General features: G+C 34.3%; 1 protein-coding gene across 2 annotated transcripts in view; it reads right to left on the bottom strand.

The window, feature by feature from the left end:
* Window positions 1–26,761, bottom strand: part of LOC118186905 (glutamate-gated chloride channel-like) — a 91,482-nt gene that overhangs the window by 51,939 nt on the left and 12,782 nt on the right. Inside the window, exons 2-4 of one of the 2 annotated variants that reach the window (XM_085810188.1) lie at window positions 3,773–3,845; window positions 3,586–3,683; window positions 3,401–3,468 (exon numbers count right to left, since the gene is read on the bottom strand). In XM_085810188.1, coding sequence (XP_085666314.1) covers window positions 3,401–3,468; window positions 3,586–3,683; window positions 3,773–3,816 — 210 coding nt within the window. In that variant the 5' untranslated portion in view covers window positions 3,817–3,845. Of the gene's footprint in view, window positions 1–3,400; window positions 3,469–3,585; window positions 3,684–3,772; window positions 3,852–26,761 lie in introns of those variants that run through there. The other variant, XM_035357081.2, reaches the window with a different exon arrangement.

The following is a 26,761-nucleotide window of genomic DNA, read 5'->3' as shown; positions in this document are numbered from 1 at the left end:
ACTTATTCACTGTCAGGAAAAATGAATGTTTAAAATTACAGCAAATTTTCATTGTAAAGTTTTCTTCAAATATAGCACTGATGGTAAAAATAAGTTGTGAATAGTTAAGAAATGAATTAATTTTCCGTTTAATCATCTTTCACCTCCTTTGACCATAATTTTAAACCTAAATTTCTAAACCATCATTTCTGTGATTTTTTCATTGCTGCTTCTTCCCTGTGAAAAGTATGGGCAAATATAGAATATTAAATTTATTACAGAGTGAGAATAAATGTTTTTAAAAGATAGTTGCAGATCTTTCATATAATGCATAGCATTTATATCATTTCAAGAGATAATGTTTCCTCTAGCTTTTGATATTCCATTTGTTGGATAATATATGCGTGACTTTTGTTAACGAATATGGGGGATTTCACAAATATTTTGTGAAGTATATATTATATGAAGTGGACTTAAAGTGCTATTATTTAATTCTGACACTTAAGACGATTATTTGCATATATTATGAGGCCACAGTCCATGTAAATGCGTAAATAGTTACAGTTGCTAAATTTGGTCTCTGAAACTATTTGAGTGAGACATGAACATAATCGATATTCTTCTAAAGTCAGTATGTTTTGTAATCTAATGATGAAAAGATTTCTGATCTGGTAACAATTTCTGCTTTCTGATCTTTTTTTTTTTTTTTTTTTTTTTTTTTTTTTTTTTTTCCCTGGCGACAAGATTTCTGATCCTTTTCCCTTTATAATAAATGTGTACTTGGATATACTGCAGGGTTTTTAAGACAATCCTTTCCTGTAAACTCTCGTTTTCGTACCAGAAAGAGTTTTCAGTATTACGCTTTATGTAAATAAGGTAGAAATTAGTATTTAAGCTGAGGTCTGAGTTACGTCAGTAGGACAACGTGTTCTGCCTTTCGGCTACGTTCTTGTTATTAGCTTAAGCTTGATATTCTACGGCCGTACTATTACGTGCTCGTTAGCTTACGCCGGTGATTCTTAGTTAAAGGCCAGCTATGCGAGATAGATTCTTTGCGGCTTCGGCTGATTTTTTTTAATCTAGTGTTAGTTAATTTTATATTTTATATTTTGAGTTAAAGTCCAAGTGGAGGCTTCTGGTACGCCCGAGAGGAGCTAACTTTTAATCTATTTTTCAGTTAGAATAAAAGGGTATTTTAACCCTTCTCTGGAGTTGTTACTTACGTACAAGAACTCAGCGATTATTTGCTACATAGTTCATAAGTGTTCAAAGCACTCAAAAGAATTCTAAACTGAAGTGTCACTGAATTAGGGCTAGAAAAGGCTATGAAAACTGTGTAGCGCTGCGCTGCATTTATGCTCACGTGTGGGCGGTGTAGTGACTGTAGATATAGCTATTGCTTCAGTTATTGTTAATCAGTCGTTTCAGTTACCAATATGGGTATAACCTCTGATTTAGACGCCTTCGATTGCGGTCAAATAGAAAGTGTTCAACGCATGGGACATTCAGTTTCCGAAGTCGTCACAGAGCTATGATTTCGAAGGTCGACAGTGTCAAAAGTATACCGAGAATACACGGATGGTGGGGGAAAAAACTAGTGACCGAGCAAACTTGCAAAGGATAATTAGCCTTGAACGAGCTTGTTGTCAGACGGCTCAGCCGTACTGTACGTAGCCACTGAAGCCAAACATTAGCTCAAATTACTACCCAGCTTATTCAGGGCACCTGTCGTACAGTTAGTAAACGGACCGTGAAACGCTCACTTTACCACCGCATGCTTCGAGAGCCGTAGACCCACGAGAGTACCAGTGTTCAATACAAACCATCGGGCTACACGTTCTGCTATGGACAGGAGAACACAGACAACAGACTATAGGAAACTGGAAACGAGTAGAATAGACTGATAAGTCTCAATTCCGACTACTTAACGCCAACGGAAAGCTGAAGATATGGCGTCAAGGCTAATGAAGCCGTCGATCCTGTATTCCAGGTTGGAACTATACAAGGCCATGGTAGCTCATTCATGGTCTGGGGAGTTTTCTCTCGGCAGTGTTTGGGATCTTTGGTACCTGTGCCAACCTCCCTCAATGCGATGCACTACGTAGAGCTGCAGGGAGATCCTCTTCCTCCATTTATGTTGTCATTTATACGGAAATGGAATATTCCAGAAAAATAACTCTACCTCTCACAAATGCCGGTTGACTACAGTCTGGTTTTATGAGCATTCCTCTGACTTTTCTATCATGAATTGGCCACCTAGAAGCTTAAATCCTCATCTTTTGGTTATTTTAAAGAAAAGTGTGAAAGCACATCACTCAGCACTAGCGACCCTTCCGAATGTAATATTCCTAATATTATAATAAATTATACAGTTATATTATTATTTTAACATATGCTATAATATTTATAAATCAAAGTAATTAAAATATGGTATCTTTCACGTTTATTTAGGTGTTCTGTTTGGATATTAAACCCTTGCATTTGGTGGTTGATAGATGGGAATATTTCGGCAGAAAATGTTTTTTTAAAGAGAGCAGCATTAATTACTGGGAAATAAAAGGATAGTGTTTATTTACATACTTAATAAAAAAAAGTTAAGAATTATCATAAACAAAAGCTATAATTTGTAAATATAATGTCTTTGCGATGGTCGCAAAAAGCGTAGACTTTCACGGACATAAGAGCATGCTAAAGACGGCATAATGTGACGTCTTTGCAACATCATGCACGAAGAAGTAGCTACGTCATTACGAAGTTAACGTGCTGCTTGAGTATGTATCGCTGAATCTTCTAGCTCCAGCGGGGTCAGATATGGATTTGACGCATGCACACAAAATGAAGTTTGGGATCTTTAAATCGAAAAATCCAGTCTGCGTGATTATTTGATAAGAGAACATCACTGAATAACATTCTTGCTTGCCTTTTTCTATGTAATATTTAACTGCAATACCATCTTGTTGAAACCAGATTGACATCAGTCATATTGCTATGTTTCACGGAATTGCTATGTTAATAGAAATTTCCATGCATGAGAGCAAAATTGCTTTAATTTAATGAAAACCATCTTTCACACGTAAATTTAAGACCGAGCTATGTTTTAAAACATTGCAGTAGACCTTCTTTTTTTCTGCTTCGGATAGTGACCCACAGCGTATAGTTTATTAAAATAGTGCATTTAAAAAACGTTTATATCTTAATTTTAAAACATTAATTTCGTTATGTTCTCTAATTTTCTGAATTCACCATTAAGAGAAATGAATCTCCTATCAATATTTCCCACGGATATCGTGAAGCAGATCTTTTGTAATATGAAAGAATGCAAAAGAACATACAAATTGCATTATTCTATGAGAAAAAAATCGGTAATAAATAAACAAACTACAAATATAGTAACATAAGGAAAACTAGAAAACTATCTTACCATACTCTTATCATTGACATCGAAAATATCAGATATAAACAGATTAACGTTGATCTGGGTAGGAGAATCTAGACATTAAAATAAATTTCCATTTTCATACATATCAGACATTAAGGTAAGTTTAGTATAAATAAAGTTATCAGAGGATATATTTAAGAAAATTTTTACTTTTAACTGAAAGTTACCTGCAGTTCCCAGTCTATGTGGACGCAAACTCGAGTCATAATTCTGAAGTATCTTGTTAAGATGAGTTTTACGGAGGTTAACAATGCTTCCTACAGTCCTGTGAAATGTAAAATAAATTCTACATTTTCGCAAATCAGACATCAGTAATAACCAATAAAATGCATTGTAATTATTTCATCAACTCACATTTGAATAAACGACAATATTAAGAAGCAGTAAAGGAGCTCCATGGCGGATAGTGAAAAATCCAAGCTGCTACCTGAAAAAATATTTTTAAATATGAAAAATAATTAAATAAATATTGAAATCATGTCACTTATTCATTTCTTACCTTATAAATAAATTTTTCTTAATTAAGTTTGCATTCTTAGAGGAAGAAATTAATTTCTTAGCTGCAATCTTATATTAAATTTTGATTCTATGAAAGCGTATTCGCATTTGTCGTTAATAAAATTACTGCAACACCTGAAACGTAGATAAGCATAAATGCCTGAGCAACAAAAAGAATTATCTATCATCCAGTTTTTTTCCTGCTTATCGTGTGATTTTGTGGTGCATTTGGAAATATGTCCGGTTTATATCAAGTGGTCCGGAGTTCGAATCACGGCGAGGGTCACGCTAATTTTTCATGCTTAATGTTTTAAAACCTGTGTCTGAACTAAAATGAAATGGACAATAATTCGCCCACCAGCGATGTAGAGGTAAAATTACTGAACACTGGTAATTCCGACTTGGATTCGATACCAGGCAAACGGACTGGCTCCATAGTGCGTTAGTAGTTTTCCCCATGTGGAGCGTGTATACGACCCAATTTCCCTCAAAAAGACTTCCAAGAAGGCATCCCTTCCCTTAGGCAGATAGCCCTAGTGTGCTTTGCCATAATCTATCAAACCAAACCAAGCGCTCAAAGTATATACAGTTCAAAATTTCTAGTCTGTGTAGGAGAAAACGAAGTGATGAAACATTTGTTCTCGTATTTAACAAATATCCTTATACAAATAAGGCAGAGAGTGTCGTACATTTTTCCATATAACATAAATAACTTAATGAGTTATATAAACAATCACTATACAGGTCATATACAAACTCTATGCGATTATTATTTTAAAACTGACATTTTGCAGCATTATACATATTATGATGCTGCACTGTTAGTTGTGCTGCATACCAAAACATTGAATATAAACAAAGGTATATTAGAAACATAACAGCTACATAGTTATACAAGTGCGTAACGTAATGAGAATTCATATATATATATGCGATATTTTGGCAGTCGTGAGCCTCGGCATCAAAGTTCAGGCATGGCTTTTTGCAGAGTAGTAAGGAGGTATCCAAAGACGACACAAATTGATTTAGCTTTTAATTGCCCATTTTTATTTACTCCAATTAGTAGATCATTTTCCTTTTAGACAGTCCTTAAATTACATATTCATAGCGCTTTTAACTAAGTATGATTGAATTTAAACTTTATGTGTCATAGCTAATTCTAACAAAGGAAGAAAAGATGGACAGGGTAGCGCAGAGTCTTGGAGCAGCGAGATTAGGAAGCAATCTGACTGAAAAATGGTGCGTACTCAGTATTTATAGTAGCGGTTACGTAATAGACTAGCAAATTCTAGAAGGTACTGGTCTAGGGGGAAGATCCTAAATTGCAGAAAATTAATTAAAGGTTGTGCGTTCGCGAAGAGAAAAGCCATCGTATTTCTTATATTTTACATATATATATATATGTGTGTATGTATGTATGTATATAAGTTAGCAAGTAAAAGAAAACATTGTAGCGTTTATCTTCCTATCAAGGTCATTGTTTGCGCCATTTTTTCTTTAAGGTTTAGAAAATTTGTATTTTTGATAGTATATTCCTCTAGAGGCTTTTGTTTTCCCATTGCTTCCTTTTTGATGTGGATATGGATGCAATCGAAAACATAGTGGTCCAGACCGCTGATCCATTCAAAACAGTCCTCCTTGAGCTGAAACCGTGGGTTTATTCAGTGCACAGACTATGGTTGTATTGCATGAGGTATGGTATGCTGCAAAACTTTCTTTACAATTTTTCCACACCGCGCTGTCAGATTTCTTGCTATATGTCTACAATTAGCTTACGTAGCTTCTTTTCCATTCGTAAACTTTGCAGTTGCATTGCAATGATAATAATGTCATTCGCTGTAGGCTGTGATGCTGTGAGCGGCTTCATTCTCCATACGTCTATAGATGCGCGTAAAAAAATCTTATACGCAAGGTTGCTTCTTGACGTTAGGAAATTTCCCAATTATACGTTAGACATTAAGAGCTTGGCAATACATAAAGATAATAAAGATACTGAAAACTAACAGTTTCGTTTTCATTTACATTTTCAGGGAAACTAATGCGTATGTATTTCCATGATTTTTTTACATACCTTGCATAACCATGATGTTACGTGATAAGTTTGTACACTTTTTTGTATTTACTTCTTACATAAAGCAATTTTTTTTAACTTCTACGACGGCTATCTCAACAACTAGTTAACTCTTTCGTGTTTTGTCTTATAAATTACGCACATAATAAATTTATTAAAATAGTTACAATTTACTTTTTTGTCCAAACTTCTGAGTTTTTGCAATTTCTCTTTTATTAAACGCATAAACGAAACTGATATTAAAATTATACAAACTTTATAAAGCAGCCTTACATGATGAAAGCAACCCTTTTACAGGCGCATATTCGTGAATAATGAACCTTGTTAAACAGATATTCCTTTCTTTCTATAGTAAATACAAAAATTTCCATTCAAAGCAGTTGAACAATATATGTTTGTCAAAGGCATGTGTACAACTATTTACGACTTGTATGAAAAGCTATATAAGGGTTATTATAAAATCGGCCTTATTTCTAACATAGAATAATTAAAAATGAAAGTATTGTAAGGGAAAATTTGTATAAACTTCCCTTTGTACTCGCTGTTTGCATCTTAATTTGTATTCTTTATTTCCTTTCCTCAATTAATTTTTTCTCATGGATTAGTGCTGAACAATAGCTAAAGAGCTAAGCGTGTTTATATGAACTGCAAATATTTGATTTTTCTTATTTAGTAATTTGTAATATTGTAAGTACGTATATGTTTCTTTTGTATTTTTTGCTATTTAAAATTTGAATATCATTGCCGTGGATTCGATTCATAAGAGTAATTATCTTATGGAATTTATGAAATTCTTCATCTATAATGAATTAAATTTGTGAAATTTTGAAGAGAACGCCTTTCAAAATATGCGGAACTTCGCGAAACATTTGGCTGTGTTTAAAGAAACAGTGACTGCTTTCGGACGTTTGTTTGGACTCCTGATTTGCAAGCAGTAACAGGAAAGATTGTTTCTTTACACTATGAAAGTTCTATGCCTGCAAGGTTCATTAATAAAGTCAGACCTGCGTGAAGTCAGAGCTTTTGGTTCTATGAACAGTTAACAACTTTCTAACTCCCTATTTTAAAGCAATTTTCGATTATGCTTATTTCGAATACATATTTCTAGGTGCTTTTTTCCTTCGATTTCCTTTATTTTGCAGCTAACTTACGTTCTTGTTCCAGAGAATATTTTAGCAGAAATTTCAGTCATACTGACTAAAGTGGTATTTCATTTTTCTCTATTATATTAATTGCTTTTCTTTGATACTATAATAAAGGTCACGTCATCTTTATGACTGTCCTGTTTATTCAAGAGATCAAAACGGTAACAAACACAGTGTCAAGTATGATCTCTTTGAGTTAAGGGAACTCATCTTTAACAATTAAAGATATGATGGTTGCCAGAGAAGAGGCTACAGCTGTCATTGCAGGTAGGAGGAAAGAAGAAACGCAAACACATCTGAGATGAAATATAAGATGGCCGCAAGTATTACTGATACAAAAAAAATGAATTATATTTAAGACTGCTGGAAGCTAAAGTCACGATTAAAACAGCCTTGGTGATCAGTGCGATGGCGGAGCTGAAAACATTTACTGCCAGTTGAAATGAATGCTGGTTTCATCACTAATTTTCTTTCTAACATGAAGAAGGAAGTAAAGCAGAGGAGGTTAATGAACTGATAATAGGGTGCTATATCGAACGCAATGGACGAGAAAATTCTGAATCAGAAATTTAAGAAAATGTCAATTAATTAACATAACTTTTAACTTTTTTAATTAACATAAGAAAATGACTATCAGCATTATTTATGTTAATTAAAAAAAGTGTCTTTTTAATGAAGAGACTGTTGATATTAACGATAATTTAGATAAATAAAAACAAAATATGCAAAAGAAAATTTTGCAGTCTGGTGCTACTGATTTTATAGTAACTGAAGTCTCTTCTCAGCTTTCCCATTCCACTATTAAGCTTCCGCGTACGAAAACAAAATCTTGGAAAATGTGCCAATCGTAGTTTTAAATAATAGTATGTGCAAATCAGATAATCCTTGTGAACAAATCATTTCATATGGCCTTGCCATTTCGCAAAGAACCTGTAGAGGTTTTATAAACGCCTCAGGCAAAAAAAATAGCCTACGCTAGTGATTTAATGAACGTTCTGCAGTTGGAGTTCTAGGAGAAATTCTTAAATTTTTACCATAAGCTGCAACTTAAAATGCGAAATTAACAGGCATCGAAACATTCGCATGAAAAGATTATCACAGCTTGCCCTCCTAGCTTCCTTCCCTAGAATAGGAAAAATATTTTTTGAGTTTGCTGAATTTTGAAAACGCCGAGAAATGCCCTTAAATCCAATAAACACGCAATATCCGATAATCAAAATCTTAAATCTGCTATAGTTCAAGCTTTAAAAGTGCATCTCACCCTCAAAATATCAACGGAATACACTAATGATATGTGAAGTGTACTCTTCCTGGCAGTTCTGAAGATTGAATGTTACAAAAGAATTGCAGATCTTTCAAAAACACATAAGACTTTCTTTCCTTTGAAACTGCGGGGGGGGGGCAGGGGTAACAATAATAGTATATTAAGATGTTTAGAGAAGGTCTTAAGAGACAGTAAGTATTCCACAGTCAAAGTATAGAAGAATAAAAATTATTCGGAAGGTCAAATAGTGAAACTAAAAGTTGGCCATTTCCAAATGCAGGATGTGCTACATCCTGCATTTGGTAGCACCTTCTACGTTTTCCATACATTTTCATTTCACGGTGAAAATAATAGATATTCACAGAATAAGAAACTAATATTTTCTTTTTACTGTGATTTGGAAGTAATGCGACTACTGTCAGAGCTAATAAAGATTCATGCTACAATGGCACTTTTATATGTTGCCCTATTCCTTACGTTACATGTTAAAAAAGAGAAAGCATTTGTGCATGGCAAAATGTATGTATACATCAGTCTTGCATTGCATACTAGCATGTAATCTTCATGCCATATATGATAATATTGTCTGTAATAAACGTCCGACAAAATTTGGTTTCATGGGAAGAATAATGAACTCAAGACCTCTACTGAAAATACACCAGTATTCGAGATCATGACAAAAAAGTGCTCTCTCAACGATTCGTAGTTGTTGAATGTACTACAGTTCCTTCTTGAAGCGAATGAACCGCTATAATGATACAGTATAATTACAAGTGAGTTGTTCTTACTTATACTCCCGCCTTTTACAAAGACTTCAAAGAACGTTAGAATTACAACATTATTAAGCTCGTATAAATCTCTTAAAATCTATAGCACTTCTTAAGATAGCTAACATAAATGAAAGCCTATGACAAGCGCTCCTGAAGAATTTTGTTCAAACAACAGACATCGTGGGAACAAATTTGCGTCTTATCAAGACATTAAATGGCATCGTCATTCGTATCAAAAGATTTCCTTCTTTCAGAGCTAAAGTAGCGCAGTACGATAGATTAACTTCTTATCGTGCATTCCTTATCTCTTCATTCTTGGTAAGAAAGCCTGATTCTTCTCGATTCAGAAGGTTGAAAACTCTAGGACATCCATTTATAAACAAAGGGCCTTGTTTTAACAATGCAAATATTTGTTTAGATCTATTTCTGTGTTTCTGTAAATATATGTACATTTCTTAAACACTTTAATTCGTGTCTACTTCTTTCAATTCGTGTCTACTTCTTTGGCATTAATCACAGTAAATGAGCTGACCGCATGGAGGTTTTATAGGGTTTTTTTTTTTTTTTTTTTTTTTTTTTTTTTTTTTTTTTTTTTTCATGTGTAATATAAATATGAGCCAGTTTTCATTAGAAAATCCTCCACGAAGTTGTTCTTTCTTTAAGGCTGATGGCCATTTAGTGTTTTTTCATAAACAATTAAAAAACAAGTATTTCTTTGGAATATTATGTTATGGTAAATTCGTGTGCTTTGCTTTGTTTAAGATTTAAGTATAATTGTTCTACACCTATGCATAAAAACATTTCATGCACTTTTAAAATTAAAAACCTTTCACGAGGACAAATTTATTACATTTCGAGACATTTTGCAAAACTTGGTGGTTTTTGAAATTTTTCTAATTGTTGGTTTGAAGCTCTGAGACAAATGCGAGCGAGTATATTGAAACATTCTCGAAGTCCATGTTCCGTCCTAAAGAGAAATATGAATATATGAATAGAAAATTAGTCTGAGTTTAAATCAAAAATAAGATAAGTCTGAGTTTTCAGTTCTTAATGAAGGAGTGTGTGGAACATCAGAAGTTTGACAGGGACCTCCAATGCCCAATATCATTTAGTTTAAATACGAACATTCTGCACCAAAAAAAAGGGGGGGACAGTACTATATCTCCTCTTCAACTGGGCCGACTGACGAAATTTAGCTTGCGTTTTTTCATTTCACAAAAGCGCGACATATGATATATATTAGATTTATATATAACATTGCTCTAACATAGGCATTTTGACTTAAAATCGTATTTTTTCTGAAAGTACATACTGATGTTTTTCCCATATTTCGATTCTAGACTCAAATAACGCTCAAATATCAAATTTTGTAAAATTTGGTGAAGAATCTTACAGAGAAATTTAAAAATTTATTTTGTCGCATTTTTCATTTTGCGCAAAGAATAATTCACTTTGCGAAATTCTTAATTTATAGTAACTTATTTTCTTTTCCTTTTTTGATTGTGCACGAGTGGAAAAAAATGTGCATCTTTCATTCTTTCAAATAATTTTAACAAAGTCCGTAAAGTACATTTGGCGTTATTACCGCTTATAACAATTCTGCTGAATTTCAAAACGCGCCAATATATAAATTCACACATATATTTGAAATTTAAGGTAAAAAACTCTAATTTTTTGCAGGTATACTTAGAAATATATCTATTTAAGATGATGGTAAAACTTTTATAGGTTATAATTCAAAAATGTTTTCGAAAAATTTATAAAAATTATTAAAAAATACAAATCTTTAAAAAACATATGTGAATTTCATTTGAATGAACCTAAATTTTGAATTGTGAAAGAAGGAATCAAGTAAGTTTGGAAAAAAAGATATTAATAAATATGTATCAAATTAAGTTAACAATGAAGAGCTAAACTTTTGAGAGATAATTTTTTTAAAAACTACTCGTGCGATTTTTACAAAACTTGGCACTTCGGCATAATTTGAGTCTTATAATCGAAATATGGGAAAAAAATAGGTAGATTTTTTTTAAAAAGTCCAATTTTGTGTCAGAATACCTACGTTAGAACAGTACTATATATAAATCTAATATATATCCTAAGTTTCGCTTTCGAGACATGAAAAACGCAAGCTAAATTTCGTCAATCGGTCCAGTAGAACAGGTGATACAGAACTACTCTCCTTTTTAAAAAAAATTATTTTATTTAATTTTTTTTTTTTTTGAAGGTGTACTTTTGAATGCTTGCACGGGGAACAGAGGAAAAATCATGTTCCTTGTCTATTACATTCGAATATATTTAGGTAAATTATGGATCCTCCTCTTTCCCATATTTCGGAACTTAGTTTATTTTATTTATGCTAGCTTGAAGACAGTTTTTTGACTGTTACTACAGTGATAATAGAGTTATATTTTACTTTCCTTTATCTAAAATATGAAGTTTAATAGCTCTGAAGCATTTGTCATATCCTGAGATCAAAACCCGACATCTAGCACCTAACAATATCTATGTATCCGTATTTGTTTACTGTTTGCATATGTTAAGTTATTATTTGAATCATACTATGGTCATGCATCCTATGTGACTTTAAACATATAATTTAATTCTGTACATGCACTGTTTAAAACCATTAACCATGCAGACAGGTGCAAAGTTTCATTCGATATACCTTCGTGGTATATACTTTTCATGTGGTGCAGTCGTCTTTAAAACATTTATTCATCCGACAGACACATATTAACACAGACACCAGACATAGCAGAAACATATATATGACTAGTTTGCGATCTTACGTGGAATTCATCCAAAAGTTTAATGAGCCTGTGCTTAATCTTTTTATATTTATTTTCTCGCGAGATTTTCATCCTAAACAGCATTACGTGAGCAGTCAGTAAAAACTGAAAGAGAAGTACTGTGTTTTCAACAAATTATTTCGAAAACCTGGGAACTCCTAATAGAAACATAGCAGACTTGCCCATTATATTTATTACATTTCTTGAAATCTCTTGTAGTTAGTGATATAATCAGCAGCACCTGATCAGGAGAGCAGGGAAAGTTTTATATTTCAGCGTATAGTAATGTGCTTTGATAGTATACTTGATATAAATGCAAATATATTACAAGAACTTACTTATGGAATTACTTATGGAAAACCATCCAAAGAGGAGAGCAAAAATAAATAAAACGGTAATACACTAAATAGTTATTAATTAAAATTTATGATAAATAAGGAAAATAAATAATATATTAAAATATCATAAATGTTAAATGAAATAACAGGAAAAGTGAAAAGGGAGTATATTAATAATAAATTAAAATTAAGTATCTTAAAAATAAAGTAAAATCATAAAATAAATAAAAAGTGAATAAATTAGTGTTAACAAGGCATAATACCTTGGAAAAAAATGTGAATATTTTGAACAGTATTATTCGTGGTCAAATAAAATTGCATCTTTATTTTGGTTTCTAATCGATTTAAAGCCTTTTTGATTAAATCTTCTTGACTCGTCTTCTTGACTCGCCCTTAAAAATTTCTCTTTCTAAAAGGATCACATTTCGACATACAGGTTTTTTTCTACAGCTTCTAAAAAGTTCCTAGGTGAATTACTTTTCCTGTGAAAACTGAAGCCTACATTTAAAATGCCACTACTAAATAATTGTTAAATAAAATATTACATTCATAATAGTTTTCTACTAATATTTGCGATTAAATTTGTCGATAAAATATCAGAGCTTGTCTTTTAGATCGCCAATGCTCCGGTTGGAATAAATTAATTCAAAATTTACATGTACCAGAGTGTCCTGTTGAACAATGCGTTATTTATCGTTTTTTCCTAAATACTGTATTTGGTACTATATAAATATCATAATTTAAACATGATTTACAATATACAAAATAAAAATATTACCCGTTAAGTTCATAAATCGTTTCTTTATGGTTTTTGAAATTGTTCAGTCGTTAGATAACGCGAAGCTTGAGAATCCAACTGGCTGGCTTACGGATGAAGCCACTGTATTGTATTTTGCTAAAACATGTATCAAAATTTTTTGCTAAAACATAAACGGTATTAGTAAACGCACATATTGGTATAGAAATACCCACTAGTTTCAGTACTAGAGCAAACAGTATTATAATAGTATTTCAGTGGAGTACCGTTTGTGCGTTTTTCAAGGGACCATTCACAAAGGACGTATAAATGAAAAAGATGTATAAGTGCAAGTTTAATTTCTGATATGAAACATATACATATTAACTGCTTAATTTTGATACAACTAACCTAGCACTGATATTTCACAATTTTAGTATCGTACTTTCAGTTTTTTTCAAAATATTAACTATGTTCAAACAAATTTTTAATTAATATTTTAAATAAGTATTTGATTTAATATTTTAAACAATTTAAAAAGGCTTTATAATTAATATTTCTAAAATAACTAATACAAACATAATATTTTTAAATCAAAAGAATACTAATTTTTGTGCGTAGTTACGTTAAATTAAAAAAGAATGATCATTCCTTTATTTGAATTACTACCTTGAATAAGTCATTTTTTTTCTCCCAAGAACATTTTAAGGCAAAATTTAAAAAAAAAAAAAAAAGCCTTTGATTGTCTTCTGACGTGTCTTTCGATTCGGAATCTGAAGCAGAGCGTTATGAATCAAATTCATTTCTTGAAATGTTTTCTCGCTGGTATTACTACGTACAAAGAAATTTCTGAAGATGTCAGTGCAGTAGATAACATTTTGAAAAGAAGGTAGGATTATTTCTCCATTTTCTTCTTCGCCCGCGCTATTTAAATGCTCATCTGGTAAAATGTTTTCAATCAGTTCTTCAACTGCACGCAAGTCTGACGTCATTACATTGGAATTACAGTTTACGTATTCCTCGATTGTAATGTCTAATCCCACTAGTTTCTAATCTTCTTCACCCATAATCAAAAGCTTCCTCATCATTTTTATCTTCAACACTTTCACTTGACTTTGAGTTCAAAAATTCTCCTTTAAAAAAGTTATTTTTAATTGCTTATCGTTTTACTTGAGTCCGAGCAAGTGAAATCAAATTCATAGCCTCAATAATGCTTAAATTTTTTGTGTGTATTTCCTGTAGTTATATTTTGAAGGACTAACTTTTGCTAGTAGAACATTTTCGAATTTTTAATGACACACAATTCTGAAAGTTGTACTATACTATTGCAAATTGCTGGGAAGAAAACCACTTTCACATTTTGCAAAAAATCTGTCGTTTGAGAATGGGAAGTACACTGATCTATTAAAAGTAAAATGTTGCTATTTTGTCTCCTTATAGTCTTTTCTATTTTCTTGAGTCAATCTGTAAAAATGTCCATTTGAAGCTTTCTGATTTGCTTCATATTATAATAGCAAAGTTTTAACATATTTGAAGCATCTTGGTTTATAGGAGTCATTTTTTCTGTACCATTAGCATCTTTGCTGCCATCTTTTAGCCGTTTAGCTTTTCTTTGAGGCCCCCTTTCTCAGACGTGAGCTGCCTCGTTTTAGTCGATTGGCTTTTGCCCACCTTGATAGTTAGCACATGTCTCCTCCTGCCTAATACGGAGTGAGATAGCGGAGTATATAGAAGCATGGAATCAAACTAACTTACTCGCAGCAATCATTACAAAATGCTGCAGTTGCTTTCAGTAGCAAAAGCGGTTATAAGAGTATGTTGTTGTTGTACCATTAGCATTTGCACAAAGCAAAATAGAGAGGTGTTCTTTGCTTAGCTCTATGACACTGGTCACCTTTGAAAGCTAGGGTTCGTGTATAGATAAGTTTAAAGAAAAGAGAAGTTTCATCTACGTTAGAAATATCTTTTAATTCATCTCCATCTATTTTGATGGGTAAATTCTTGAACCACTCGTCGACGGACACCTGAAGGAATGCTTTTTTAATTCTTTGTTTATTATATAACATAAGATTCCATGCCGTAGTTTAAATTTATGCTGCCATCCAGTTGAAAAGCAAGCTTCCTTCACGTTCAATCCAAGTGCTATTTCTTTTGACTTCTCGATGAACACGGGTCCATCCACTGGAATATTGGATGCACGACACTGAATGAAAACATTTAGCAAAATGACTTCGACCTCAGGAAACTTTCCATCTTTAAAACTTGTTTTCTTTGAAGCGGACCATCCACAAATTTCTGAGCTTTCTTTAACTTTTTTCCTATCATAAACAACCACTTTTAGTGTTGTCACAGGAATATCCAATTTCTTTGCTAACTCAGATTTCATCAAATCAGTATTATCATCAAATTCTTTGTATATTTGAATTTTATCTTTTAACGAAAATTCTTTTTGTTTCCGTGACATTTTGTATCAGTTAATTCTACTCCATCTAGTTTACTTAACGCAGCGCCGTGTTCAGAAGAAAAGTTTTTGCGTATATGTTTTTCCTTCTAAGTATCCCCTCTTTTCATGAACTGATTTTCAACTCACGTACCAGATTCTGATGTCTCGTGCCTTTACTTCCTTCTCATATCCCCACTTCTGGGAAAAATACTTGAAAGATGGAACAACGAAATGTAAAATCAGTGCAGTAGGTCAGGCAAAAGCAACGAGCAACCGAAGTTATGCGACGTATAAAAGAAACATTTTACGATCAAAATAAAGAGGACTTAATCGAGACCAAGATGAAGCGACGTGGAAATAGACGTATTAAACAAAAAACGTATAAGCGGTGCTCCCCTATATAAATTAGATAATTATAAAACATGTGGATTATATTTCTTACAAGTTACATCTGTTAAAGCTAATAAATTTATCAAGCACAGACTTGAAGCATTTTCTCTAAACAAAGATTAACGACCTTCAAAGGGCAGTCAATGCTGTAGTTGAAATAATTTGAAATGTTAGTACCCTGAATCTTTGAAAACACTCATTAAATCACTTTTAATATAAATACTATGTTGAATTAATTTTCGAAGCACTAGTAGGTCAATTGACGCAGGATAAAAACCGCAATAGGACGATAATAGAATCTTTTTTTACTTCTGGTAATTGACTTCTGGTAAAATCAAGACCGATGTTTCATAAGGAAGCAGAATAAAATAAAATTAACGTCACAGCGAAATTCAATCCTTGCCGTTAATGCACATTGTAATGCCATAGATGCATCTTCCATTGGTATACCCCCACGTACGAGACGGGAAAGCATGATACTATGATACTAGACCAGCGATTTTCAACCTTTGACTAACGCGTACCCTCTAAGCAAAAAATGAAACCCTGTAGTACCACCACTACAAAGTACTACTACCACCACCACTCTTGACCAAAAGCTCAAATCGCCTAAATTTACGATTGTTAGAGAAACATTTCAGTCAGGATGTTGGAGTTTAAATTTTTGAATTTAATAATTAAAAATGCTTTGCTTCTTTGCGTACCACCTATTTTTTCTTGCGTACCACCGGTTGAGAACCCCTGTACTAGACCTTTAGTTTGGTTTCAACATTAATTTTATCACGCTATTACCAGTATCTCTGTTATATCGGTATCGGTAGCGTTATTCTGGGATACTGCGGATTTCACAATGTGTCCGGCTCAATAAAAATGTTGCCCTAAAAAGACTTCAAGTAAAAAATACATCATGTGAGAGCCCCAGAAGAGACAATTTAATAAATGTTAAAGAGAGGAGAATATTTTCTCCTAGGTTTGAGAGATCAAACTACAGTCCTAATGGAGTGGAATATGAGATTTAAGTCAGAATAGAGATAAAAATGAATACACAAAATACAAACAGTTAGTGCGTCATCAAAAGTGTTTCGAATCAAGCGAAAGTCACTTTATCAGTGTCGCAACATAGTGAAATTGTTGAAAATATCCACAATGTTTATGACTATCTGATCACGGCATGAAAGCAAATTAAATATCCCGATTTCTTTATCATAAAGTGATTTCACCAAAAATTGAAAGATAATATGTTTCAAGTGCAGCTGTAAATATCATATAAAAATTGCTAAACATACTATATATCATATTGAAAATTTAAATATGTAAGACTGTTTCCTTATTATACTGAATTTTGAAAAAATTAGCACTATTTATGAAAATGATTAAAAGTTTATGGTACTGAAACATTTAACTTTTCATAATTATGTTTGATAAAACTAAGTAATGAATATAAAGATTTATGATTATTTTATTTGGGAAAGGTTAGTAAAATTTATTGTATTAATAATTAAATTTTCTAATTATTGTTTAAAAATTCGGAATTACTTTTTTAAGAATTTTTGAATTAATTTACGACTTATTTAAAAATTTGAATTCTAAAAATTTTCTAATTATTTCGAGAATAAAGTGAATGTGAACTTTGAAAGCTCCCAACTTATAAAATAAGGCAAAGTTTTTAATAGAATTATTGTTATTTTTTATATAATAAAGAGTGTAATTTTTTTTGTATATGTAATGGATTGTTTCATCACAGTTAAAAACGTCCAGGAACCCTTAAGGCACGGAGGCATTTTAGAAGTAACTGCCAAAAACCCCAGAATTTATAAAAAATGCATTTACAATTTTGAGCAGTAGAAGTACACCTAAGCGAAACACGTAGATTTTTCAGCAGTAGCAGCGGAAAAGGCAATACTGTGAAAATTTTGAAAGGCCTTCCCTAAACAGATATGATTACGAAGATTCCAAATTTAATTATGACAGCTTACTTCCAAATTTGATTCTTCCTCTCAATCTGGCTTATTTTTATCTCAAAAGTTTTTCTTTAAATTTTTATTGTAGGATAATTTAAAATTCTATTTACTAAATTTCTAAGACATAACTTGAGTATATAAGTTATTCGTCTTACTAATTCAGAAGTCAAACAACAAAAATCAGCGTTATATTTACAAAATTTTCACAGGACTACTTTCGATGGTTTTACCGAACCACCATATTCAGCTGCAAAACCGCAAATGAACAAGATAGGAAATAATGATTAGATAAGAAAGCCTGGACAAGAATAAGCAAGTGACGCCATCTGTTGGTGAAACCAGAACTAAAACATAATTTCTTTAAAAGCCGAAGGCAAATTTGGATTGGAATTAGGATCGTTAACTAGAACAGAAAGATTTTTATGAATCTGAAATGCCTCTAGAAAATCCAGTTCTCCAATGGAAGATGTTTTTTGAATAATTTTGGCAGCAGAAAAACTGAAAGTGTGGTTTTCGGACCAACAATGTTGAGCAACAGAAGACTTCTGTGTTTCCTTTTTTCTAACATATGCCTCATGTTCCTTGACGCGAAATTTTAAGGCTCTCTTAGTTTGGCCAATGTAAATTAAACCACACTGGCAAGGAATCCTATAAATACCCCAGGAATTCATATCCGGAGTGGGGTCCTTGAGTATGGAACTCGGAATTTTATTGATGGGAGAATAAACAACCCGAAAGTTAAATTTCTGCAAAATATGTGCAACATTATAGCTAATTGATGGAAAGAAGGGAATGACAACAGAATTTTTATAATCTCCTAAAACAAGAGTGTGCCTTTTAGTGTGTTGAGATGAGAATTTTTTAACTGCTTGATTAGTAATGTTGGGTGGAAAGCCCCTGTCAATAGCTATTGCTTTTAAATAATTTAGTTCTTCATCAAGGGCTAGTTTAAAGGAGCAAACTTGAAGAGCACGGAAAACATAGGAATAAAATGAAGCTAACTTTTGTTTAGTCGGATGACATGCTTTAAAGTGTGGTGGAAGGCAAACCGATGAAGGTTTACGGTAAACCGTAGTACTGAAGTTGGATGTGTTACGTGTGACCAGAATGTCGAGAAACGGAAGGGAATTGCAAGTCTCAAGTTCAAAAGTGAACTGAATAGCAGGATCAATAGAATTCATTGTTGAAAGAACTTTATTTAAATCATCTTTATTACCTTCAAACAGAGTAACGCTGATTTTTGTTGTTTGACTTCTGAATTAGTATTTATTCGGCGTGTTATTGTGTCTTAATTATTCGTCTTAAGTTTAATTTTTTATATTAATTTTTTATTTCAAACATTTAATGTAAAGAATTTTTATGGCCATAAAACGTAACTCGAAACTTACAATGCACGGCCACACCAGACACCTGGTGTGCTGATTTTTTATACAATTTTAAAGGCGAGCTACACTGTATGTAGAACGGAGGTTTTAATGCGTAATGGTAGTTAAGCTACCTACAGCCATCAGCAAGTAGTTACGCTGATTTGCTTGTCCAGTACCTGGCTATTTTTCATCAAACTTTATTTTATTATTATATCGTATTCTATTTGTTCATTTCTATGTAGTAGTTATTACATTGAATTACAATAAAAAAAATCTCATTTTGTTTTATAACGAAAACAAATAAGTCTTCTGAAATTAGAAAAGCGACCACAACCTTATGTTTGGAATATATTTAGTCAAGAACGCAATTGATTTGGTGTCCGCCGATAACATCGCGGACGAAACATCGCGGACGAAAACGTCGCGGAGAAAACAATGCAAGGCGAAAACGTCGTGCTACAAAACATCGTGGGAGGAAACATCGCAAAGAGAAAACATCGCAGTTCTAAAACATCGTGGCACAAAACATCGTCGTTGAAAATAAAGCGGTTCAAAAACTTCGCAGTTTAAAAACATCGTCGTCGAAAATATCGTGGTAAAAAATAAAGTATCTACAAATCATTGCATGACGATAACATCGCAGACATGCTTTTCTCAAATTTTAATAATTATAAATGGGTATTCCCATAATGATTTGGGAGCGCAAGATGTAAAGAAGGATAATTTTTACCTTCGCATTTTGTTATTGACTAATAAATTTTTGCTGAAAAAGTAAGAAGGAAACTTAAGCATAGAAAATTAAATGCACTTATAGATTATACTTCTCATGAAACATTACCAGTAAAAACTTTATAAAAAATGATTTGCTAATGGTCTTAGTTAGTTAACTATGTCAGTTTAAAATTCCATTAAGTGCTATAAGTTGCATTAATTTTCTATGCTTAAGTTTCCTTCTTATTTTCTCAGAAAAAAATTTATTAGTTAATAAAAAAATATGAAAGTAAAAATGCCATGCTAAAGCCTGAATAAAGCATGTCTGCGATGTTATCGTCATGCGATGATTTGTAGATACTTTATTTTGTACCACGATATTTTCGACGACGATGTTTTTAAACTGCGAGGTTTTTGAACCGCTTTATTTTCGACGACGATGATTTGTACCACGATGTTTTAGAACTGCGATGTCTTCTCTTTGCGATGTTTCCTCCCACGATGTTTTGTAGCACGACGTTTTCGCCTTGCGTTGTTTTCTCCGCGACGTTTTCGTCCGCGATGTTTTTGCCGCGATGTTTTCGGCTGTAACCATTGATTTAGAGGGCAAACAGGTATAGGTCCGTCTTCGTCACGAGCAAAGAAATATGCAAGCCTTGGAAAGCATGATACTCAGATACTAGACTTTAGGTTGGTATCAGCATGACTTTTTTCACGCTAATACCAGCACCTCAAATATATCGGTAACGTTATACTGCGATTTTACGAATTTCGCATTGCGTCCGCTGTAATAAAACTGTTGCCCTAAAGGCACTTCAAGTAAAAAATACAAGTGAGAGTCCCAGAAGAGAGAATTTAACAAATGTTAAGGAGAAGAGAATATTTTCTCCTAAGTTTGAGATATCGAACTACAGTCCTAATGGACTGGAATATGAGATTAGAGATAGAAATGGGTACACAAAATACAAACAAAAAATTCAGATAGAGACAGAATAAAACTATTTACAAGATATACAAATACAGGAGTACATATATAGACTTAACGTTGGAAATTTTAAATCTCTTAGGGAATGTGCAGCATAAGGACGTAATTCTATTTTGTCCTCTTGTAAAATTTCATATTGAAACAAGTTAACATTCGTGAGATGTTTACAAGTAGTGACTGTTTTGTTGAAATTTCTATCAATTTTGTTAAGAAACTTTTCAACAGTCTCCATATTGAGTTCCTCGTGCAATTTTTGGTTGCGCAAGCAGAAGTGTGCGTTAGTAATGATGCGTAGATATTTACACTAGTGTGCAAAACTTAAGCAACAGGTGTTCTTTTTTGCATAACTCCATTAGAAATCATCTGAGAGACATGAAATTCAGATTTAAGAGACAGCATTTTGTATCTAAACGATGACGAAAGCATAATTGCGCTAAAAAGGAATACAATGCATACAGCATGAAATCAAACAAAAATAGGCTTTATTGAACTCATAGTATCGTTATACATGATTGTCTGTACAAGAGGAAGAACAATAAGCAGATGTTCCTTACTATGGGATATGCCCTCCCCTTACTGCAATGGTTGCTTCGAACGGTCTCTCCATACTCAGCACCAGATTGTCCAACAGATCTTGAGGTAAGAGTGCCCATTCCTCAATCAGTATGTGTTTCAGTTGCTGGGTGTTCCCCGGAGGATGTAATCGTCCCACAAGGCATCTCCTCAAAGCATCCAACACATGTTCTACGGGGTTTAAATCAGGGAAGCACGCTGGCCAATCCATTCGAGTAATATCCTCATTTTTCAGTAGCTTCTGAACAGCAGATGTCTGGTGTGGCCGTGCACTGTTATCCATAAAAACGAAATCTGCTCCAATGGCACCTCGGAACAGACGCACATGGGGAAGGATCACCTCCTGATAATAGCGATCTCCGCTTACAGAACTTCTGTCGATAACGTGGAGCTCTGTCCCCTCTAGACGAGATCTTCAGGACACCGTAACGGTCTCTTTCCGTGATGTTACTGAGATTAAACCGTATCCCGACCTCTCTCCAAATCAATTTGTATTAAGAATCGCTTGTGGCACTAAAATGACTCTCATCCGTAAGGAGGATACGACTCCATTGATGAGATGCCCAGTTTTTGTGCTTCTTGAACAACTGTAAACGGTGACGCCGATAGCCAATTTTCAAAGGGATGCAGCGTTCAGGACGGCAGTCGAATAAGCCACCTTGTGAAAGTGTTTGGACACAGTAAACCGCGACACTTGTCGCCCCGTTGCTGTACACAGTTGTTGAACTATGGAGAACTATGGAGATCTTGTGGATAATATTTTGAAGTTGTATTTGTTGAACTAATTGCTGCAAAATATGGAAAATGGAGTGTGGTGACTGGTTTCGGGCTCTTTTCGCCGGCAGGACAATATATCGGTCATCCACTGCAGTTTTTGTTCCTTGGGCGGCCGCAACCAACCTTTCTAACAGCCGTACCTATGATTTGTAAGGCTTTCCAAACGCGCGAAATGACACTTTTGTTGATTCCGAACTCTTCAGCTATACTGGTAACACTTCGCCCCTACTCCAGATTTTCGATCATTCTTCCACGTGTGAAGTCATCCAGATCATTTCTTCTAGCCAATATTTCACGAAAGAACTCCCTGTACTTGCATCGAATGTCTTTAATTGCGTCTCCAGCCTTCCTTTTATGTCTTCCTTTTATGTCACCCTTCCTTTTAGTCTCGAGTTGAGCGCGCCGACCGTACGCGTTTTGCGTACGCTCACGTAGCCTGTGACGTTTTATTCTTGACATTTGCATACACATGACACATGACCGTTCTACTGAATTGCGTGCTCATTGTACTGAACGCAAGAACTCCTTTTCTACAATTTAATGACTATCTGGTTAAAATTTACATTGTTGCTTAAGTTTTGCACACCAGTGTACTTTGCCCTTGTTAGAGTACGAGCAGGTTATTTTTTGTAAGAGTAGTCCAAGCCGGTGAAGTATAGGTAAGGACTAGACGCAGAGGTAGAAATGAGACGTTTCTTCCTGAAGGCTAATTTGGAATAATTGACAATAATTGGAAAAAGGCAGTTGATGACTTTTGCTGCTTTATTCTTAACATTTTCGATGCGTTCCTTCCAAATAAGTTTGCGACTGAAAGTGATACCTAGATATTTGTCTTCCCAAACTTTTGGAACAATTTCAAAAAAAGAGTCAAGTTTTTCTTAGGTAAAAATATTCGTGTGCTTTTTACGAATAATTAACAGCTGATATTTATGGGTATTGATAAATATTCTCCATATTGTGCACCAGTCTTGAATTATTGGCATCAACTCTTGGAGCTTTCGGATCACAGGGTTTGCGTTTGCTGATTTGACTGCCGAGGCGGTATCATCAGCAAAACAGCCCATAAAATAATTTATATGATTTACTGGTTTGGGAAAGTCCATCTCGTAGAAGAGGTAGAGAATAAGGCTTAAGACAGATCTTTGTGGAACTCCAGCGTTGATTTCTCGTAAATCTGAATGTGCTTTACCAACAATAAATATCAATGTCTTCTTTATAAGGAAGGACAGACTTGGAAATATGATTTCTCGATGGAAATTCAAGTTTATTCCTTTGTAAATTAGCTCTTCAGACTAGACGCGATCGAATGCTTTCACCACGTCCAACATGAGTAAGGCAAAATTTTGACGATTACGAAGAGCTGCACCAGCAAACTCAACAAGTCTTACTAATTGTTTAGTAGCAGAAATATTTTCTTGGAAACCTTAGAACGGGTGCAGCGTCGTATCTATAACCTACAGCAGTCAGCGAACGAGAATGTAGTGTCATCTCTCGGTAGAAATACACTGGTGAAATAAATTAAGAGAATTTTCATATTTGATCTACCATCTCCAGAACTACTGGACACATTTTAATAAAATTTGGTGTGAACATAAGTTGATATAATACAAAGAAAATAAACATTCAACAGTTATTATAGACACACGTGGGAGTACGGAGGTCTGAAACAGCGGTTGCAGAAGACACAAAAGAAATGGGTTAATAGGAAGTATGGTCCCCTCTTACAGCCATACAGGCCTCGCAGCGTGATGTCATACTGGAAATAAGGCAGTTTATTAGTGCCTGCGGCAATTGGTCCCACTTATTCAGCAACACCGTTTTCAGTTCCTGGATGGTTCTCGGAGGAGGTTATGAGTTGAAATTGCCCTCCCCAGAGCGTCCCCGCCATGCTTTATAGGGTTGAGGTCTGGAGACCTGGCTGTCCAATCCATCCGGCGAATATCCTCACTCTCGAGAAATTCGTCGAACATAAGAGCTCTATGTGGCCTCGCGTTATTGTCCTCTAAGATGAACTCGGGGCCCACTGCACCCTAGAAAAGGCGAACATAGGGCTCCAAGACCTCATCCCTATACCTCACACCAGTCACAGAGCCTGTTAAAGACGTGGAGAGGTGTGCGGCCATCCAACATGATGCTTGCCCAGACCATTACACCGCCACCGCCATAATTGTTGATTTCGCGGACATTTAAGGGTAGGTAGCGGGTCCCTGGCTCTCTCCGTATGATAGTACGGCGAGAATCGGTGTTTAGGCTAAAACGGGACTCGTCGGTGAACAGAACGGTCGCCCATTGTTCCGTATTCCAATCACTATGCTGCCTCCACCATGCTAATCGGACTCTCCTGTCCGTAGACGTGAGCGGGACGCAAATAGCCGGTCTTCTGGCAAACAACCCTCTCTCACTCAGTCTTTTGAAAACAGTCACCCTTGTTACACGGGTTCCTGTGGCTGCATATAGGTCCCGAGAGAGCTGAGAAGTTTTAGCCCCTCTGTTATGCCTCGCTAAAATGGACAAATAACGATCTTCTCTGGCTGTCGTGGCTCTTGGAAGACCTTGCCCAGGCTTTCTGTCGATGGATCCAGTATCCTGGAACTGCTTCCATAGGTTACACACGACGCTGGGCGTTAAATTAAACTCTCTGCATATCTGGACTTGCGATTGGCCTGCCTCTAGCCTTCCCACAAGTCGCCACCTCATTCCATCATCTAAACATTGGTTGTTACTCATTTTTACTGTTCCGATGTGAATTTAGCCAATTGCTGCAAAATAACACCAAGAAATTCGCCGAGGTATGCTGGCGAAAGCAATTCGTCTTACCCTCCACGCGCTTATAAAGCCCGTTTTTCTGCTGGCTCCGCCTACACACACGTGTACGCTTACGTATTTGCAGTACAAGATTTGCATTTTTATCTAGAAGCAGTGGTTTTTTCCATCAGTTCAGTTCTTTTCATGCAATTCGATTAAATATGCAAATTATCTTAATTTATTTAACCAGTGTAGTAACGAAATTTGAAAAATTAAGTTAATAGAATTTTAAAAGCGTTTGAAAGGACTAGATTGGAGTTAGGGTCCTTAACTAAACAAGATAAATTTTTGTGAATGTGAAAAGCTTCAAAAGAATCCAATTCATCAATGGAAGAAGCTTTTTGGATAATTTTTGCAGACCCAAAGTCAAAATTATGATTGAAATTCCAACTATAGTTAGCTATCGAAAATTTCTTAATTTCGCCTTTTCAGACATAAGATTATCGTTTCTTGATACAATACTTCAACACTCTTTAACCACACTGGCTATTAAATTCCCCAAGAATTAAAATCAGAAATGGAATCTTTAAGAATTGCCCAGCAATTTTATTGATAGGCGAGCAAATGACTTTGAAATTGAACTTCTGGAGAATCCGTTCAATGTTAAAACTGACAGAAGGATGAAAAAGAAGTTCGACAAGATTATTATTGTTATTTCTAACAGCAGAATGTCTTCTTTTATGGCAAGCTGAAAATTTTTTAAAGGCTTTACCGATGACCATGGAAGAAAATCCTAGGTGATTAGCAACTGATCTCAGCCGAGCAAGCAAAGGGTCTGAGGAACAAACTTTGAGAGCGCGAATTACATAATGGTAAAAGGATGTACGGCTCATTGCTAATTATAAGAATATCAAGGAAAGCATAGGCATTTTCACATTCAGTTTCAAAAGTGAGCTAGACTGCTAGAGAAGTTTAGCTTATGATAGATAAAATTTGAGATAAATCTTCTTTACTACATCAAAAAGCGCGATAGTGTCGTCTACACAGCGAATCCAGAGACGAAAAGATATTCTCTCAAATAATTTTACCTCAAAATGGTGCATGTAAATGTTAGCATCCATAGGACTACATTTCAGAGACTTTCAAATTGGTCTGTAAATTTATTTTTTTCTGGTATTTCTAAATTACATCTTGAAGCCAATTATTTGTTTTTTCAGTTTTATTTGTATTCTCTTCGTTGTAAGAACTGTATAAAATTTCCCTTCCTTTGCTAAACTAATGCTTTTTTCTCAAAAGACTTTTCTATCGCCAAGCTTTTTACTCCTAGAAGGGGAGGAATATGTGAAATATTAAACATGAAAGACAATCACTAACAAAATGTCTAACCTAACTAGAAATAGCACTTTAAATTTCTGCTTTCATTTAAATCCATTCCCTTTTCAACGATACGTATTGTACTATTTTGCGTCATCACTACTCCGTAAGTGCAGAAATAGGATTAATTAAAAACAAAACGCTATTAAAACAAAACGCTCTGAGATTACAAATACTCCAGGCACGATATGCGCACTCTCTTTTGCCGCCTCAGCTTCCTTTTAAAAAAAAGGTCTCTTCGCTTGTCAGCTTCTATTCATTATCAAAAATGTAATACGCCATAATTAAAACTGTGGAGAGAAGATTGTCCCCATTGCGTTATACCATGCCATAAGATGTGTCTGAACAGGTGACAGGTGACGGAGGACGGGGACGCCTGGTGTTAAACAGGCGTGTGTCCCAC

Source organism: Stegodyphus dumicola, chromosome X2 (assembly GCF_044657685.1).
Source record: "Stegodyphus dumicola isolate Sdum_Otavi_A_Nest chromosome X2, ASM4465768v1".
Classification (NCBI taxonomy): domain Eukaryota; kingdom Metazoa; phylum Arthropoda; class Arachnida; order Araneae; family Eresidae; genus Stegodyphus; species Stegodyphus dumicola.
This window is presented reverse-complemented; position numbering and strand designations above follow the sequence as displayed.